Here is a 19937-nt window from a genome sequence, read left to right as displayed (position 1 = left end):
AAGGCGATAACAGAACGCAATCGTACTGATAACGTGCGGCCAGTCGCGAGACCGATTCGAACGAGCGTACAATTTTCTGCAAACGGGCCACTAGTGCGACCGGAGACTACTGCTACTGCCACCGCCGTCGCTGCAGCAGCAGCAGCAGCAGCAGCAGCTGCCGTCGGGGAGGTCTTATCTTGGGCAATAAAAACGATAACGTCGATGACGACGACCTCACTACCACCACAGTCCAGTTCACGATTCACAATCACACATACCTTTCCGTTGTCAGCCGAAGTATTCAGCTAGCCGTACTCATTGCAATAGTAATAACTGTAATTTTGTCAATAACTGTTTTACTCGCATTTTTATTTCACACAACGACTGTAAAAATAATTACTCATCGGCAGCATCCGCGCTGGTTCAGATCTTTCTGCTACCCGCTTTCACCCCGTTTGCCGACGGACCCGCATACGATTGCGCGCCCACTCGAGCCCAGCTACTAGAACCGCCCGCCCACGCACAAGCGCGATTCGACCATGGTGAGTCCGTATTAATATTTGCTTTTGCCGATACTCGAGTAGGTTCACTGACTCGGGGTTTTATTATCATTATTGTTGTACATACTTATTACCTACTATTGTCGCTATTACACTGAGTTATTGATTTTTGTTTTGAATGTAGTGAGTAGGTACTTGAGCATCCTGTGTAAATAGGCTAACATGCATTGGCAAAATTGTGTGAGACAATGAACTGCGAGGGAAATAAACGTTTACATTTCCCTGATAATACCCAAATTTATAATAGTATTATATATTTATACCATTATAGTAAAAATACCTTGATTAAACTCAATTTCTTCTCGAGGACTTTTTACTAAGATCTGTGAGATCAATACTGTAATAGTTTTTTATAATATTCAAAATATGTGGGTGTATAACCTATAAATTATAGGTACTTATATTAATTAATTTAAATTTAAAATGATAAATAGAATATATGTTAGACATTTGTTTACTAACTTCACCAGATGGCACGTTGTTTAATGTTGAAAAAATATACCAAACTACTCATAACCTATCGATAAATAGTTTGAGATGTAACAAAATAACTTCCGAAAAAGTGCACTATGTTATACCCACAAGATTTCATATGTTTATAAAATAAAGTGTTAGGTAATGTGCATATTGCTTAACTAAAGCACAAAAATTAAGTCACTTCCTATAAGAAATGCTTGTAATGGAAGGTGAGGAGCACTTAAAAAATACCTAATTTACAAAGTTATAGATTTTCATTTTAATTTTACTAAAGTTTTCTTAAAGCTGTAATGATTGTTATATTAGTTAATATTAATACTTAGAGATTTACATATCTTTACTTCAATATCAATACAAATTTTAAGTCCAAAAGACTAAACAATTTGTTTAAATTACATTGATATTTTTATAGGTACCTAGTATTATGTTCATGCTCACAAGTGCAACTATAATTTTTAATTTTACGATAAAAGTTATACATTTTTTTTTAAAAAGCTTACTTATTAATTAAATACGTAAAAGTAAATTGAGTTCTATACTATAAAGATTTTAATAACCTTAGCATATATTTAATAATTTTGTTTAAAGTTGTTTTTAGCTTGAATTAAAAGTCTGTCTCCAGATTCAATACCAAAAGTAATAACTGATTGTACTAAGGAGAAATATAGTTATATTTTAATAGATCACATTTTTAATACTATGTCAGATTTGATTACTATTATTTGGCATGTTACATAGTTTCTGGATAGTATCATTGTTATTTAATTAAATATTTTATATTCTACCTAATTTGGGTTAATCCTAAGTTATTCATATATATTTCTAAATTTAAAATATATTAAATGTGTTTTATGCTAATTTGTTTTGACTACAAAATCAACTATTGATTTTACAGTATTTGATCAAACAATAAGCATCAATTACCATTTGATGAGTAAAATAAATAAATATGTCTTACTGTAACTATCAACAAAGTTGATTAAAATAATAATAAATCTATAATTTTTATAAATTAATAGTGTACATTTTGTTGTATCAGAATAAATATAGTAACAGACAGCCGGTCATATTTCATTATAATATGTAAATAATAATCTGTAAATTGTAAATATCAATTATCAATGTATAATAACTAATATTAAATAAATATTACAACCATACAAATTTGAAAATACTTTAACACATCATTCTTCTATAACAATGAATTTCAAGTGTGAAAACAGTGTTATATCCTTGGTTATATCATTTATGTATTTTATAAGGAGAGAATATTTATTTTGTTTTGCCTATTTTGAAATGTATTTATGAACCAAACAAAATCATAATTATTTTTTATTATAAAAAGTTAATAGTCAGCTATTTAATTATAATAAAATTATTAATACATCAGATAAGTTTATCTCACTTAAAACAGTAGACTTCACACTTGACACCAAAATTCACAAAAAAGTATTAATAGAATTTTAATTAAGGCAATAGCAAGAGTATCCATTAATTTCAAAATTAGACCTTATTTTAACTCCTTTTTCATTGGCATATCTCTGTAATTTTGCATTTACAATTAAAAACAAACGTAGATCATGCCTTAGAAAATATTGTAATAGCAAACATCATTGTTTATATATCATCCTGAACATTGATTTATTGTGTAAAAATGTATAAAGTTACCCATCATATTAACTTTTAAAAATATGTAATATAATTTTGTCTAGTTAATAGGAATTATTAACTATTATGTGTATTTAAAGTTTAAAGTTATTGTGAAGTTTTATTCAAAAGAGTTCAAAAGTGTGTACAAGGCCGTAACTGGAGAAGGGTCCAGGGGTCCAGACCCCCCTTCCCCGAATTTTTTTTTTCAGTTACGGCCTTGAGTGTTCATGTACTTACTATTTATTATATATTTAATGTATGTGTTTTAAAATGTGTTCCACATAGCTAAAAATAATTCTTATTATTTTAACAATTTTAATTTAATAAACATAGATATCATACTAGAATTGCTAATTTCCTTACTTTTAATTTTCTTTAATGTTAGCCTGTAACATTTTATTTATAGATATTCTACTGATGCATATTTTTGGGTAATTGAGTATTTTTAAAATTTTATTTTGATGTTGGTAATCATTAATTAATGTTAGTTGCTATTTATCTTATCCATAGGACATTTTAATAGCATTTAATTTAGTTTAAAATATAATAATTATAAATACTAGATAAATACCAAATTGTTTTTAAACTTGCAGTTTTTGAACTACACCCACTGTAGTAAACTTTTGTTCAGCTGAACGAGTTGTTAACTTATATTAGAATGAATTGACCTCTTACTAAACTTAAAGTTAAAAACATTATTTGCGTTGTACATTGTCTGTTTTACAATGTGTTAATTTTTATACAAACTATGAGTAAAATATAATTTAAAAATGTTCATTATTATTATTATAGAAAAATTTTAATTTTTTAAAAAGCCAACTTACAAACTCAGATAATGTTCTTATCTTTAAATTTAATTATAGTTGAATTTACTAAACTATTATAGTCAGATGATGTTTGTAATACTAAGAAATACAGTTTAAAAATAAGTTTATATTTCTACTACTATTCTAGTTTTGTTATTGCCTACCTATTTGTTAGTTATTAAAATCTTATTACAATTTAAGAGCGTTTGATATTATTGTATCAATACTTAATATACTCAAAAGTTTTCTCTCTAGTTTATATGTAATGTAATAAATAAATATATATATATACAATTATATTTGTATTGTATTTCTATTAAACTTTTATCTTGTGTCTAAAAATAATTACATTTTTAAAGGTGCTACTTTGAAACCTTTTATTAATTTTAATTTGAAACAATTACAAAGCTGTGTCAATAATAATAAATAAAAATTAATTATATTATTAATTAAAGTAAATTTAAATACATTTAATTATTCTGTAATCTGACAGCAGTGAAAAATTTCTTAAATTCAGAATATAATTATAACAATAGTTGGAATTAAAATTTCCAAAATATGTAATTTAATATACGTTAAAATGAATTAAATTCATTATTTTTTAATATAATTTTTTTAAGAAATACAATTAATTCAAATATTTAATAATGTTAATAATGCATAGTAAAACAATGGCTAATCATATAATGTTTTATGTTTAAAAAAATGAATATATATTGATTTAATCTTACCCTTAAATCTGTTAAATGAGCATTCTACATCACAAGATGTTGTTGGTCCATACTTCATATTAATATGCATTGCAATAAAGTAATTTAATTATAAATCAAAAAAAAATGTTGATAGGAAAATCAAGAATAAAATTTTAATTTTAAATTTAAATTTTAGTAGATGTTTTATGCATTATTTTGGTTTGATTAAGAAGTTGTCAAAAAACTTAAATACTGTAAGTGCTGTTGTTAATGATAATAAATACATTTATTTTTGTATCAGTTTTTCTGTTCATTTTGATATCAAATTTTGTTAAATAATTGTCGAAAAAAAATAGATATGTGGTAATTATTTATGGTCATTAAGATAAATTTGTTAAATGTCATTAAATGTTATACATACAGACTTTATTTTTATGAGTACTAATATCAAAGTATAATATTAATAAACTACTAATAATTTTATTAATATAAATTGACAAATTATTTTAGTTTTTAGTATTATAAATTAAATTCATGAAATATGTAAATAATGTAAAATAAAATATGACTGAAATCGTTTGAAATAAATGTATTGTTTAGATTAATTAATTTATCATATTTTAGAAAAAATATGTATGTATTTATAATTGTTGTTGGAATACTTTAAAAACATTCTGTGAAAATTGATGAATAATATATGTTAAATTTGTTAGTTTTTTGTTTTGGCTAATCATAGTGAAATTTAAGATGTTAATTATAATCACTATCATATTGAACAAAAGATAAAATTAAAAAAAAATTATATTATTTTTGTCATATCTGCATTATATTTATATTACAATTCAATTGAATAATGAGGAATTTGTATAAAATAATTATTGAAGCATTTTAAAGTACATATTAATAATGTATTTTAAAGTAAAAATGTTGCTGTTCATTTTTATAATTCTTATATCATTATAGTCACAATATTTAGAACAAAATAGATTTTTAATTATTAAGTTTTATTTTAAGTTAAATATCATTACAGACCTTCAATTAATTCACTTACTGGTTTGTGATTAAAAATGTTATTCTGTTAAGATTATTCCAAAAGATTTGAATAATATCGAAATAATAGTATTTAAAATTCTTCTATTCTGTTAATTATCTGAGGTAACCTTGGAAGGAATATTTAGTCGAAATAAATGTATATTTTGATTGAACAATATATTTTGTTATCACAAAATTAATTAGACTAATTGAAAACTAGATAATTCAGCATGTATCTCCATCTTACTAACATGTTACGTAATAAATTTTATGTTAAGAAGAATTGGTTTGTTCTGTTATTTTTAATATTAAATTGAATTGACTCATTATCATATTTAAAAGTAAGAATATTGTTATGATGATGTTGTATTTTTAAAGAAAATTATAAGCATTTTTAAGTCATAAATATTAAAATACTCATAAATTACTTCAAAATTAAAAAATACCAAAAATACACCTTCTGAAGTGCCCTAAATAATATTTTAACCTTTAAACTTGATCATAGGTTAATGTACTTATATATTAAAATTAATTAAGTAAAATGGATTCTTCATAAAGTAAAATTTGATATGTTATACCTTAGTATTCAGTAAGAAAATATGGGTAAAATTTGGATATAACATCTTCAAATTATAGAATAGTACAAATTAAAAATAAATTCTGTTTCAGATCAATAAATAAAAAATATGTATGTATGTAAGGGTAAAAAACTTTTTGTTGGAATATATTTTTTATTGCTATTAACTTCAATTGAATAGATATAATGTACCTATATTTTTGTATACAAAAATAATTGTTTTTATAAGACTTTATTTAAAGCATAATATATATATATATGTTATGCTATTATGCTTAAAGTAAAATTTTATATATTTTAATTAAGAATAAATTACTTTAAAATGTTGTGTGAAATATAAAGTTCTAAAGAAGAACTGATCTACAATTTCACTTTACTATCATTAAAATAAATTTAATTAAAATATGTAATCATTGTTCTTTAATATTTCAATTTTGTACAACAACCATTATAATTAGAAATAACATATATTGATTTTATCTAGTAAAAAAACTGAATGTAGGTAACACAACACTTATCTATAGTAGTCAGTAGAGTGTGATGAATATTATATCATAATACGAGTATTGCATTTTTTTTACAACTGGTCTATGTTATTATATTACATAACTATATTACATAATGGTTAAGCAATTTAGAAAAACAAGTATATAATTTTTTAATTTAATGAAAAATAATATTGTATTTCATGTAAATTAATTTATGTATAATTTATTTTATTTAATAATATTTTTTTTTCCAATAGTCTATGGAAGATAAAGTCACAAATCTTTGGAAAAGGGCTAGCGATGAAGGTGAAAATAGAGATGAAATTCCTTGGCACTTAAAATATGGTAGTAGAACATTAGGAACATTTGCTGGCATTGGTATGTATTATTGATAATAATTGTTAAATATTTCATAATAGATAATTTAAATTATTATTGTTATTTAATTGTTATATCTTTTCAGTTAATTTATTCACTGGTATTTGGAATGGACTTGGATTAATTTTTTTAAACACCGATTGTTTATTTGGTGGAATTTTACAACTGTATGTTTATCTAGTAGTAATTATTAAATATTTTTTTGTAAATTTTATTCTTATATTAATCAAGTTGTGTGTAATTTTAGACTTCTTGGTATTTTACTAATTGCGCTAGAAGCACCTTTTCTATGTGTGTTTATTGATTATATGCAGAAAGTCAGTGATGTCGCTGAAAATAAACCCTATTGGACTAGAGCTATTGTATATGCTGGGTAAGAAACAACACCTATATTTATTAAATATCTTTTTACTAATTACTATTTAATGCATTATTAACTCTAAAAAATTATAATTTATGTTAAATTATGAAATATTGAAAATATTTAATCTAGCATTAAATTACATTGTAATTTTCAGGCTATCCTTAGTACCATTGCTTTTATGTTTTGGCCCAAGTACATTAATAGCCAGTGCTTTAGTATTTTGTACTGGTTTATTGTATGGTCTCATGTCAGTTGGAAAAAAGTAAGTTCTTATTTATGTTCTACATACACGTTTTATAATAACTATATAAATAATATGTTAAATATTTGTTTACTTTGTGTTTGATTATAATTGTTCTAAGAACACTGGCTTTTGTTTTTGTGTTTGTTACAATACTTACTACTAAATAGAGGATCTAGGGAAGACATGGGAGCTATTGCTTCTCCCGTTGATAACGTCTCTCAACCCATGGGCGGACATCACACAACTTTAATGGAAGATCCAGATGTGTGGCGTCCCACTTAAGGCAAACTGAACTAAATTTTTAAAGTGTATTATTGTTGCTTATTTTACTGGTAGTTCATCCGCTCCAATCATTCCACATAAATAGATAAATAGGATTTTGGTATACTTATAGATTTAGTTTTCATAATTCATTACTGTAGTAACCCAAGATTTATTTTACTACAATAATATTAAATGTAGAAATTTAAAAAAAAAATTTCAATTAAAAGAATTGCACGTTAAAATCAAATGTAATTTTTGTTAAATATTTAAAATTTTAACTATTTTGTATTTAAATTTTATGTTTGAAATTGATTTATAAATGCATGTATATTTATGATTTTAATAATTATTTTCAATTATTTGTTATAGGGCACCAGCAGAACAAATGAAAACTACAGCATCCACATTAGAGCCATGAAACATATACAACATTAGTGGAAAATATTCACATATATATAGATGTATACATATGTATATCACAACCTTAGAATTCACTAAAACCAATTAAAATTAATTTATTGGTTCCCAAGTGATTTTATTGAAATCACTATCCACATGCATTCCAATATACCATGGTCTCCTAACTGATGATACTCATTTGTCTATGGTAATCAAGTCCAACAAAATTATTAAATTGATTCAATATGTATCTTTCTATAGATGTATTGATCTCCATTAATAGTATTCCTCTACATTTCATCCCATTCAATTGTATAATAGATTTTCGCATATATGTCATAAAACCTTAAATAAAATTATCTTAATATTTATTCTAATTTTACTAATTAATCTTGTTGCATGCCATTAATATACATAAATTTAGTTGTCATGATTTAAAACAATTTTAATAGGATATTGAAATTTTTGCTGCTAAAATATAAATATAACATTAACCAAGTGACTGCAGAATCTCTATTGAATCATTTTTATGATAATTATATCCAATATTAATAATTTGTAATTCTAAAATTATTTACCTAGTTGAATAAGTTTTAGGTTACTTATACAGTAACTTAAACTACTTTTAAATATTTTGTTTATTTATTATTACCATTTTTCTTTAAGTATTTAATTTATGTGAATTTTCCAAAGAATATGCTCGCACCTTAATAACTCATTTTAATGTTCCTGTTATTGATAAATAATATTTATCATATAATATAAACAAGTTTATATATTATGGAAATCTTAAATATTAAACTACCCTTTGTTTTAAACAATATTATTAAAAAATAATAATAATTTTTCAAGTAACAAAATGTTTTTCTTAAAATTAATTAATTAAATAAAAAACAAATATGTTCATGATTTCATTACTGTTTTTCTAATTAAATTATTAAAGTGTAACATAAATTATGAAAATGTAATGTTTCATATTATCGTTATTTACATTTAAAATGTATTAATAAATAAATTATTTAAAATAAAGAAATGTGTTTAAATACAATTATGTATTATTAGGTATTACAGATATGAGATAATATCTAAAATCCATGTATATTTTACTAAGAATTAATTTATTCCTTCAATCATATTAAACAAATTGGGCTTAATGTGTTTGACTGCAGTCACTGGAAGGTTGCTGCGGTTAAACGCTATCCAATATTGCTTGCTCTTGGATAGATGACCACCCAAGTTCTTAGCAACAAAACTATGTTTTATAAATAAGAATACATGTTTCAAAAAAATCTAACGTATCATACTTTCCCGTAACAAAATATATCTTTCAGCTTATGGTTATAATTGCTAAAATTTAATTAAAAAAATATATATGTAATGGATGTATTAATTATTTATTGGTAATATTTTCTGATGAGCAAAAGTAAAATTAAATTCTTTATACTTTAAGACAATTTTTTAATTATCTAACAGTTTATATCATATCTTTAATACCTATGAGTAAAAAATAATAATTATATTTTCACTACATAAACTATACAAATGTTAGTTATCATTTATTTATTTCTAGAATGTTACTAGTTGATTTAAAAATGAATAAAAAATGAATTGTACTTATCATTTCCTAACTGTTAATAATATCAATTATGCGAGTACAAATATATAGAGAATTTGGGTTTTTTCCTTAAAAATAATATACTATAATATGTAAGTTAATTAATATAATTACTGTAATAATATCTTTAAATTTTAAAAACTTTATGGAAGCTTTTTAACTCCTTTTTTTTTATAGAATTATTGTTATTTTTAATAAACCATATTAATTGAATGTAGCCTTTAGAAATTAATTGTTTTCATGAAATATAGGCAAAAACTTATTATCTATTAATTAATTTGACTTTTGAATACTAAGTCATAGTTAAACATTGATTATTATTTATAGTTTTAGTTTTAAGTTTAGACTATTAACTATTTTAATATTCATTGTAAACATAAATGTTATAAATTGTTGTGTAATTGGCAAAAAATATGTTACCTACTAAATTTATACACAATAGTATAGTTTATTAAGACTATAATAATCCATTACTATTCGTGCATACTTTACTACATATTTTATGGATTTTATAACAATATTTTCATCAGTATTTAAACAAAATATTAACCATTGTATTATTTAATGTGACATTAAAAAAGTTATTTAGAAAATAAATAATTAGAATTATATTTTAACTGTATTCAATTAAAATATACATAAATTTGAGGTTGTTATTACTGTATACACCATTATGACTGTATCCATTATAATATTAATTATATAAAATGTATCTATACGAAGGTTAAAGATCATAAAAATATAATAAATAATATCAACAACTTCCAAGATACATTTATTAATAAAGTATGTCATTTTTTCATTAATTCATTTTTAAACTCAAATGTTATTGAATTTTTATTTATTTTATTTGTTTTTTCTCATGAACAATTAATCACATTTGGATATTCTTGCCATAATTTATCTATATGATTTAATATTTTAATATTTTAATTTACAATACCCAAAATATTTTTCCTTATATTATTATTTTTAACAAATTATTGGTAAAAAAAGTATTTTATCAATCTTTTGTAATTTACATAAATGTATTTGAAAAAAATATTATGTATTACGTACTTAAAATTCCTTTTGAGTTGAAAATATTAGTTTTATTACTGTATGAGTTTTTTTTTTTGATAACAGTGAATATGATTTAAGTGTTAAGTGGTTATTTTATGTGAAAATTGTGCAATTCTTATATAAATTATAATAATTTTAAATAAGTATTCAATAAGTTGTGAAAAAAATACTGGTATTTACTTGATAAATATTCTAGGAAGACATGAATTGAATTAAGATAGTCACAATTTTTCTGTTTAGTGTAAGATTAGTAAGATGCAATTACCTGATGACAAAAAATATTATTATCAATTATGAACAACAGAAGAATATTATATTTACTAATTGTTCTTATACCTTTATTTTTCTCTAAAACTACTATCCCTACTCTTATTACATTGGTAGATTTAATTGATTTTATATATTGGCTTTAATATGGGTAATTCTGATGAAGTTAAGATAAAAATATATTTGTAATATTTAAAATAACTAATAATAAGATTCAATTAAATTATATAATGTGGTACATAAAATAAACCCATGTTACTTCTTATATAACCTTACATTTTTATAATTCAATTTGTATTAATTGTAAAAACTTTTGTAAGAAGACGTTTAAGATAGTATACTATTTTATCTTCAGTATCTTTTTTCATTTAACAAATTAGCAGTCTGCAAGTAGTAAGAAAATTTACTAAAAATTCAAATAATTTTGCGTTCTCAATTTAAATAATCAATTTATGGTATATAATATGTATTAAGCCTTTTTCAAATTAAAAGTTCTCAAACTACATTTTTACCTTTCTTGCATTTAATGCACAGACTATGTCTGATATTTTATTAGTTAACTGATTTAATTTATAACAAAAGACTATGTAGTTAGTACAACAATGATATTCATATGAACTTTTTTTCTATAATGTGCAAGTGTTGTACCTATGAGAAATCTATTAAATGCATTTTGAGTAAATAATGAATTTATTTATTTTTATGGGTTTTTATAAATGCTATAATAAAAATCATTAATAATAATAATCGTCAATAAGTACAAAATATGTTTTTTTTTCTTATATCCATTTATTAAATGTGCCATGGATTTGTAAGTATATTAAGAAATATGATTATTGAGGAGTTCAATATAGGCAATTTTATAAGTTCATGTGAATAGATTTTTGTGTAAATATAAGCTGAGCATGCACGTACATAATATCATTATAGAACAAATATTAATTATTTTCTTTTATTTTCTTTTAAACAAAATTCTGAAAAAAATTGATTTGTTCATAAAATTTAGATGAAAATGACTTAAAATGTTTAAATTAATTTTTACATTAGAATTCTTAATATTTAAAATAAACGCCCCTACAAAAAATTGAAATATCGTTTTTAAGTAATGATAGATTAATTTATATTTTTAGAAGTTTTATACAATCAATATTTTAACTTTTCAGTTTTTACTGTTAAAAATAAGTATGGTTACAATCAGTCTTGTAAAAAATACTTTTGAAAAAGTATTAAGATACTTACTATGATAAAAATGTATATTGTATATCATTAGTATTTGTTACTACTGACCATAGATTTTAACAATTACATAAATACTATAACCAAGGTGGATATTTATATATATATATGTATCCACCTTGACTAACATGTCTGATTATTTAGAGGTAAATACATGTTCACATATTGCATATACATTATACATCAATTTCAACTAATATTAATAAAATTATTAGATTTTCATTTTTCTTAAAAAATTACAATATAGAACCCTGATAGAATCTTATTCTACCATATCTTATATGGTATTTTTTTTAATTTTAAAAATGTCTATCAAATTGTGAAAAATAATTAATGAAATTGACTTTATATAGTATTCAAATAATTTACAAGTCTGTGTACAATAAATATACTGTAGATATCTCTTCCTCCTAGGTTGCCAACCGTGATTAACCAGTCAATATTCTATTTGATGTCCCTATAAATATCCTTAACTAGGTAAAAATAAAATCGTTACTATTTTATATGTGGGAATTCTTGAATCTGTGCTTATAATTTTTGGGTCCATAGTAGTATATTACATAATATCAACTTGTATATTATTAAATTAAGCATGATGAAAATGTATAACGTCTTGAAGTGAAGGTTTTATTTACTCAATATTTAGTAACTTATTCTATTTATCTATGTTAGATACAAATATTAAGAAATCAAAATTCAAATTGTAAACAAAATTAAATTTTGCAATAATAAACTATGTTAATGGTGGTTGAGCGTTAGATGCGATTCCCATTTGAAGATAAACATTATGAACATTAAAAATAATTTTCTGTTTATTAACCAGCACCTATATCTTAAAACGTGCTGGGCAATATACCCTGGGGGTGCCTATTAGGTATTGTATACATAAAGGTACTTTAAACGTAATTGTATAAATTATAACAAAACAAATAAACAGAAATTAAATAGATAGATACTTAAAATATATATCGTTATTAACTATAAAATATAATATAGGTAATCTAGACTCGATTTTATATAGCAACGCATCATGAATGTAAATAACACCTAATTTAATTTAAATAATTAAATTTGAAATCTATTTTCATAAACGTTAAATGTAAAGTAAATTAAATTTCTCAAATAATAAATTAAAAAACGATGTCGGAACAATTGATTAATGAAAATCAAGCCAAACTTTTAACCAACACAAAAACCAAAAATAAAAATGTTATTAAGAACAAGCGACGGCGAAAGAAAAAAAAATGTGTATGTTGTTCCAGGATATTACGTCCAGATGAATCCTTAGAAAAAGTTGTGGCTAATGACAGAATGATATTCTTGTCTTCTATTCATCCTCCCGTCATTGCAGGCCACAACAATTGTATTCAAGCACCAATCAAAACACCCAAGCATAGAGGATTTTTGTTGAACTTGGAAAACTATGGAGTAAGTGTACCTATAGTGTTATTGACTTATTAGCTATTACTTATTACACATAATAATTGTTAATTAGGTATTAAAAGAATTTTTAATTCTATATATTTCTGTATGATTTTTATTAGATATATATATATATTTATATAATGATAGTTAAACAATAAAATAGACATTTTATTTTAGCGAGGTAACCAACTTTAACTTACTGAGTACAACTTATTATATAACTATAAGTATAATAATAACCACATAAAGATGAGACCATTTACACTGCTTTATTTATAGTTAACAAGCATAAAATTACAATATCGATTGTGTAAAATGTTTTTTTTGTGTTCTAAGTTATTTAAATTTGATTATTGTGTTAAAGAAACCATCATATTATCAGTAGGAATTCAATGTAATAATAAGATCAGTAAAATTGTTTTCAATATATTTCCAATTTCAATAATTGTATACAATATTGGCGAATATTGCAATATTGTAACTTAATGGCTAATGTCTTAATGGAGCAATGCGGGATACAAAATATTTATGCTACTAAATATTATTAAATGTTTGTAACCGTTTTTTAGGTAAGATGGTTACCGGGTGCCGTGACCAAATATGTGGCTATATTGATGGAACAAACAAAAGCAGGAACTCTTGGACCATTACCGGGGAGGATAAGAAATAATAGGAAAATACTAGACTAGTCAGCGATATTCCGTGGAAGGTGTTAAAGAAAGGATTGAACTACCATTAGTGACGATTGTTATAAGCCGAGCAAAAACTATGTCTATATAAGTATATAGGTGTATATGTGTATATATAAGCTATAGGGATATAAAAAAAGTCATCGGGCATCAAACAGCATTGAAATCTTATACAGCTATACGCTTAAACTAAGTGCTGTATAGCTCCAAAAACGAATGTACGTATCTATAGACTTACTTCTACCACGCGGAATGTAGCAATGTTGGAATGTGTAATAATAAAATTAATTAGGTCGCGGATTTCCGTACAATTTTAACAATATTTAATTATGTATAAAAAATACATTTATTTTTATTATTTTAATCGATTAAAACATTTATTTTATCAATTATTGATAATTTGGTAGGCATATCGTTAGGCATTGTAATTGTGTTATGTAGGTATATTATAACAATATAACTTTTTGGTGCTACCGTTTTGGTGATTTATTTAGAATAAAATTGTTCTGCATAATAATTATCTATGGACAGCACGGAAAGTAATATTTCTTCCCGGCGTATGATAACAGACGATTAGTACAAACTTAAATAAAATTACACAATAAATATAGGTATTATATAACAGTGTATGAAACAGCTAGCGTTGTGCGAACGCTGTTAATGATTTCATTAATTGTTACTAGAATATATAGGATTTACCGAAGTACCTATATACAGTGGCGTAAATTGGTTCCAATTTCTGGTGGTGCAGTAGCATATTCTCAACTTATAATTATTTCTAACACACCAATAATCCAACTTCCCAAGTAAAATCCTTCCCTATAAACTATAATATATTTCTTTAAATAATAAATACATTTTGAATTATTTTAGCAGTAAAACCTTTATTATTATAATAAAATAAATTCCCGTTACAACGAATACCAATATAACGAAAAATTCCGTTATAACGAAAGTTAAGAAGTCCCCCTACCGAAAAGCAGGGCTTATAAAGAACTTATTCGAATTTTTGTTACAACGAAATTTCCGTTATAACGAAAAAAATTCGGTCTCCTGGAGTTCGTTGTAACGGGATTTTACTGTATTAATAAAAAAAAGTCAAAAATGTTTTTTATTTATTTTAAGTTGAGACGACGTCTTTTTTCCATAAATCCCGAAACGAATTCATCAATTACTTAGTCCAAATTAATATTATTCTTTTTTCGAGCTGCAAAGTAGCTAAACTGCTAAACTACTAAACCTTTCTTGTCTCATAGTCGTTCTAAGGTAAGTTTGTAACTTCTTTAGACAAGAAAAAGATCTTTCGCAACCTGCTGTATTAGTAGGTATTGTTCGGAATATTTTTAATGTCTCTATAATTAATGGAAACCTTTTTGAATGTCATTTTGTTTTATGTGTTCTATTTTTGATTCTAATTTGTCAGGTACTGAATTATTACCATATTTTTGATTTTACTATTTTAGAATATAGATAGAATAATAATTTAATTGATAATGCCTAATACATACACAAAAATTACAATTTTGTACCTGTTTATATATTATTATATATTTCAATGATTTTCTGGTGGTGCAAGTACTGCATTTGCACCACCCAATTTACGCCACTGCCTATATGGCTATATGCTATATAGATTTAAATGTTCATACAGTAACAACGTCCTGTAGTATCGTATTCAATTTGTAATTTATTAAGTATACAATTATACATATATTACATGTCAAAATCGTTAAATTTTAGAATTTAATATAAAATATAAAATAATATGTCAAAAAAATAAATGCTAAATACATATCTCTGATTAAGATAATATTTTATTAAGAGCATGTCTGCAACTCACATACATGGAAAATTTGAATTCAGCTAAATCAATCAAAATTAAAGTTAAGAACATCATTTGTGTTTAGACGATAGCTTTTAACGATATTTTCAAATTTTCTGTGACACGATGATCATTTTTAGTTTGTATTTACTTTACATATTCATAATTCATTATAGGTACTTAGGTACCTAATTGAAAAATATATATACTTAAAACTATATATATAACTTTATGTAGGTACAAAGTAGTAGGTATAGTAGAATGCTACTATGTACTAGATATTTTTCTCGGCAAGAATAATTGAGGAATCGTAGATACGTTTTTGGTTATTATAATATTATTTTATTATTATTTTTTTTAATTATTACGGTATCGGCTATAAGTAGATTTTAAATCAATGTTTAGATTGCCACCAAGAATGATGGGAAAAATATCTATATTAAATTGAAATATTATAAAAAGCCATCGTACTTACCTAAATGACTTAGCCATAATGGCTATATGAATATATATTATAATATACTTACTATATAATAGGGTGGTCCTTAATTATTATTAGGTTATTTTAAAATAAATATGTTGCGGAATCTTGTAAATTTTTGTATTTATTGATCTTAATTTCATTAAATCAATCATGTGATTATTTTCGACTTCTTTAGAAAAAAATAAAGACAAACAAAAAAATATTTCAATGTTTGTCTTATTTCGGAATCAGTATTTTTAAATTAATTCGACAAACATAATTTTTATATTTTCTTCCGTCAGGCTAAATTTAAACCAAAATGAAACCGACAGCACTTTATAGCTCAGCTTCAGGCTATACTTACAAAGCTACTATATGAATAATGGTTTAATATTCGGCTCTAAGTCTGCGTATTATTTTATATGGCGCCAAATACATTTGGATTAAACAATATGTGTTTGTATAAGTACCAATGTCCAATAGTTTTACTTGGAAGTAAAAAAAATAGATGTACATAATAATTAGTTTTAAAATTAAATTAATAATAAATATTTTGACAATATTTTAAAACATTTTGACAATCCAAAATCCGGCCCGCGCCGCTATTGTATACAGCTCGCTTTAAATTTTAGAATGAAGAATTTTTTATTAATACATTTCATTAATTTAAAGTTTTAAACAGTATTTTTTTTTCATAATAAATAATTTAAGAATACTTATATAATTTTTATTTTTGTTTGGCATGCCAACTTTTTTAAATTCGTGAATATGGCCCGAGAGTCTAAATAAGTTGCCGACCATTGATCTAAATCATAATATTTTTTAATTTCAAAAAACAATATTTCCACAGTATTTTTAAAATATAATTTTACTGTGCGGGGCATGTCAAAAAAACGTCTCAACGTACACAATGTACAACTATGTATGGACAACATACATTATAGAGACTATCTGGTTGGTAGATCACGGCAGGTTAAGGTTCTCAATTGTATTTTATATCTACCATTTAATAACTCATCGAATATATCCACGGGTGGCCCTTACGGTATACATTGTTTATTATTATTATTTTTGTTTTTATAAATTATGTCAAGTTTGTTTCACTTTTATTGACCATTTTATCATATTATATAAGTATGCAACAGTCGGCTGTCAACTATGTACTTACCTGATATTATTATAATACATATACATTTATGCGTGTGCGTATAGGATTCAGTTAAACAGTGGGTTGAAAGAAAATAGTACCTATAATAATAGTAAACACACGTCGGCTATATCGTTAGCATTTTTGAAGGACGTTTTTTGGCAAAGATCAAAATTTGTTCATCCGGCGGAAATCAGACAAGTGTTTTCGGACGAAATCGCTATTTCATTGCATACTTATAATATATTGTGCACTAGGTATTCTAGTATAGTATAATTGGTTATTTTATGCTTTTATATATTTTTATTGGTGTATGCTAGGTAAGCACAAAACAAAGTATGTTTGATAAAAGTGTAATGAAAATATAATTTAATTAATATCGCTGTAATTCAAAAAAATTTTCGTGGGAATTTGAAACCTATACGTATAATATATTAATATATTTTATAAAAACAATTACATTTTTTAAATATTCAGATTAATAATAATAATAACAATTTGTTTTATAATATTGCCTATTTGTAGTTTATACTATAATTGTACCAGTGTATTACTAATAATAAAATAAATTATAATAATAATTATTAATATAGCTATATATTTTTAAGTGTATGATTACGTATGATAAAAGCACAAAGCACTGTTTCCACTCAAAATAGTTTTAATAGTTTTTCATATTCAAATTTAACGTATTCATTATGATGACTTATATAGGTACTCAGTGAGTTAATAATTTTTGTGTTTATCATTACTCATTAGTTATAATCTTTTGGTGTAGTAGAAGTGGACCAAATTTTAACTTCAATATCTTTCTGGTAGAAAAGTAAATTTAGTTGTAGTGTTTATAAGGTATTAAAAATAAATAATCTTCTTACATTTTTTTAATAATCAGGGGAAAATAATTAGGGAAAAATGGGAATTTTTTACAAAACCATTTTTATTTTTTCGAATTGTCGTTGAATTAAAAAAAAAAACCAAATACTCATTACTTTTTGTACATATTATGCATTTTAAAAGTCATTAATTTATAACACAATTAATATTTTATTATTTATTATAATACAATCATAAATATATTTTTATTCACGAATTTATCAATAACGTTCTTAATATCGATGTTGATATTTGTTTTCAATGTAAAATATTGAAGAGTTAATACATTTTTACTTTGCAACTCGTATGCAGCTATGTATTAATTTTACGCATTGCAGAATAGCTTCGTTTACACGTAGCCAAAAACGATGAAACAAGAAATATATTTTCATGCATAGAATAGATTATAATTTTATTAACTAGATCTCAAAAAAATAAATAAATATTTTGTTATGTTCCAAGATTTTGGTAATTATTGTTGTAAAATAAGTATCTTTTACTTTGAATAACGTTCGATAATTTTTTCGAGGGGAAGAGGTAAGAAGTGTAAGTAGCGATTACTTGTTATACTTAATTTAAATCTATAACCCATGTAAAAAATGTATTTGCAAATAGCTTTTTTGTTACCACGCCTACACCGAAAGTTTATTTTTCAATGGCAGTTGAAATGCTTAAAAATGAGCTCTTTCTGTCAAGCGAATAGTTAATGATACTACGCGGTGGTAAGAAAGATTACTATTCAAATCAAATATATATATATATATATATATATATATATATATATATATATTGCAATTAAATACTCTGAATAAATTTAAATTAGAATTGATTAATAAAAACATTAAAAACTAGTGGAACCTAAAGAGTAAAAGTGTTTGCAAGAATGCGATTTTTACACAATTTTTAATAATTTTATTTTTACTTAGTTTCTACAACATTTAATAAAAATGATTTATTACGCATGACCTCGCAGTAAATATTAGTTGTATTCTTATTTTTAGATAGGTAGATAATTTATTGATATTTTTATCAAGTAATAAATATTGTACCGTGACCTTTAAGTTAATTATTTTTGCTATAGGTGAACCTTAGTTACAGCAATGATTCAACAGTTGGTGTATATTATGCATAGTTTGATGTAAAATATTTTTTGATTTATTAATTATAATATTTAGTATGAATTAATCAATTACTCATTATAATCACTTAAAACGGAAATTAAAAAAACTATTTTTAAATAAAGTTATAAATATGATAGATTCTAATTTTTCTATTAAAAGAATATTATAATGAGTTCTTTCAAGAAATTAAAAGAGTGAAAAATGCATTCGTTTAAACAACATTGATTTAGGTACATTATACACAACTCCGGTCTTACAAAGTCTATCGGTGCTTACCACTCAAGTCTAATGCCAAAAGTCCTAT

General features: G+C 23.9%; 2 protein-coding genes across 4 annotated transcripts; both read left to right on the top strand.

The window, feature by feature from the left end:
• Nucleotides 1-99: 99 nt before the first annotated feature.
• On the top strand, nucleotides 100-8478 carry LOC113557444 (calcium channel flower). Of its 3 annotated transcripts, XM_026962970.2 has the most exons (8): nucleotides 100-308; nucleotides 393-524; nucleotides 6522-6642; nucleotides 6728-6809; nucleotides 6890-7015; nucleotides 7161-7268; nucleotides 7418-7533; nucleotides 7884-8478. In XM_026962970.2, the coding sequence occupies exons 2-7, from the start codon at nucleotides 522-524 to the stop codon at nucleotides 7530-7532; spliced, it is 555 nt and encodes a 184-aa protein (XP_026818771.1). In that variant the 5' UTR covers nucleotides 100-308; nucleotides 393-521; the 3' UTR covers nucleotide 7533; nucleotides 7884-8478. The 3 variants fall into 3 exon arrangements, with proteins under 3 accessions (XP_026818771.1, XP_026818769.1, XP_026818772.1); XM_026962968.2 differs by having other exon boundaries at nucleotides 100-524; XM_026962971.1 differs by lacking the exon at nucleotides 7418-7533 and having other exon boundaries at nucleotides 125-524; nucleotides 7884-8471.
• Nucleotides 8479-13233: 4755 nt separating this feature from the next.
• LOC113559021 lies at nucleotides 13234-14455 on the top strand. The gene is made up of 2 exons (XM_026964614.1): nucleotides 13234-13521; nucleotides 14088-14455. Exons 1-2 carry the CDS (start codon nucleotides 13234-13236, stop codon nucleotides 14205-14207), a joined length of 408 nt encoding a protein of 135 aa, XP_026820415.1. The 3' UTR covers nucleotides 14208-14455.
• The last annotated feature ends 5482 nt before the right edge of the window (nucleotides 14456-19937 follow it).

Source organism: Rhopalosiphum maidis, chromosome 3, assembly GCF_003676215.2.
Source record: "Rhopalosiphum maidis isolate BTI-1 chromosome 3, ASM367621v3, whole genome shotgun sequence".
Taxonomy (NCBI): domain Eukaryota; kingdom Metazoa; phylum Arthropoda; class Insecta; order Hemiptera; family Aphididae; genus Rhopalosiphum; species Rhopalosiphum maidis.
Note: the sequence above shows the minus strand (reverse complement) of the source record. Positions and strands in the feature narration are given on the sequence as shown.

What these genes read in the sequence shown, in the direction of transcription:
- LOC113557444 (XM_026962970.2), top strand. An exon ending in AGGAACATTTGCTGGCATTG is followed by an intron (nt 6,643 to 6,727) that starts GTATGTATTATT and finishes ATATCTTTTCAG; the next exon opens with TTAATTTATTCACTGGTATT. An exon ending in CTCATGTCAGTTGGAAAAAA is followed by an intron (nt 7,269 to 7,417) that starts GTAAGTTCTTAT and finishes ACTACTAAATAG; the next exon opens with AGGATCTAGGGAAGACATGG.
- LOC113559021 (XM_026964614.1), top strand. Translation starts at nt 13,234, where the DNA reads ATGTCGGAACAATTGATTAATGAAAATCAAGCCAAACTTTTAACCAAC. An exon ending in TGAACTTGGAAAACTATGGA is followed by an intron (nt 13,522 to 14,087) that starts GTAAGTGTACCT and finishes ACCGTTTTTTAG; the next exon opens with GTAAGATGGTTACCGGGTGC.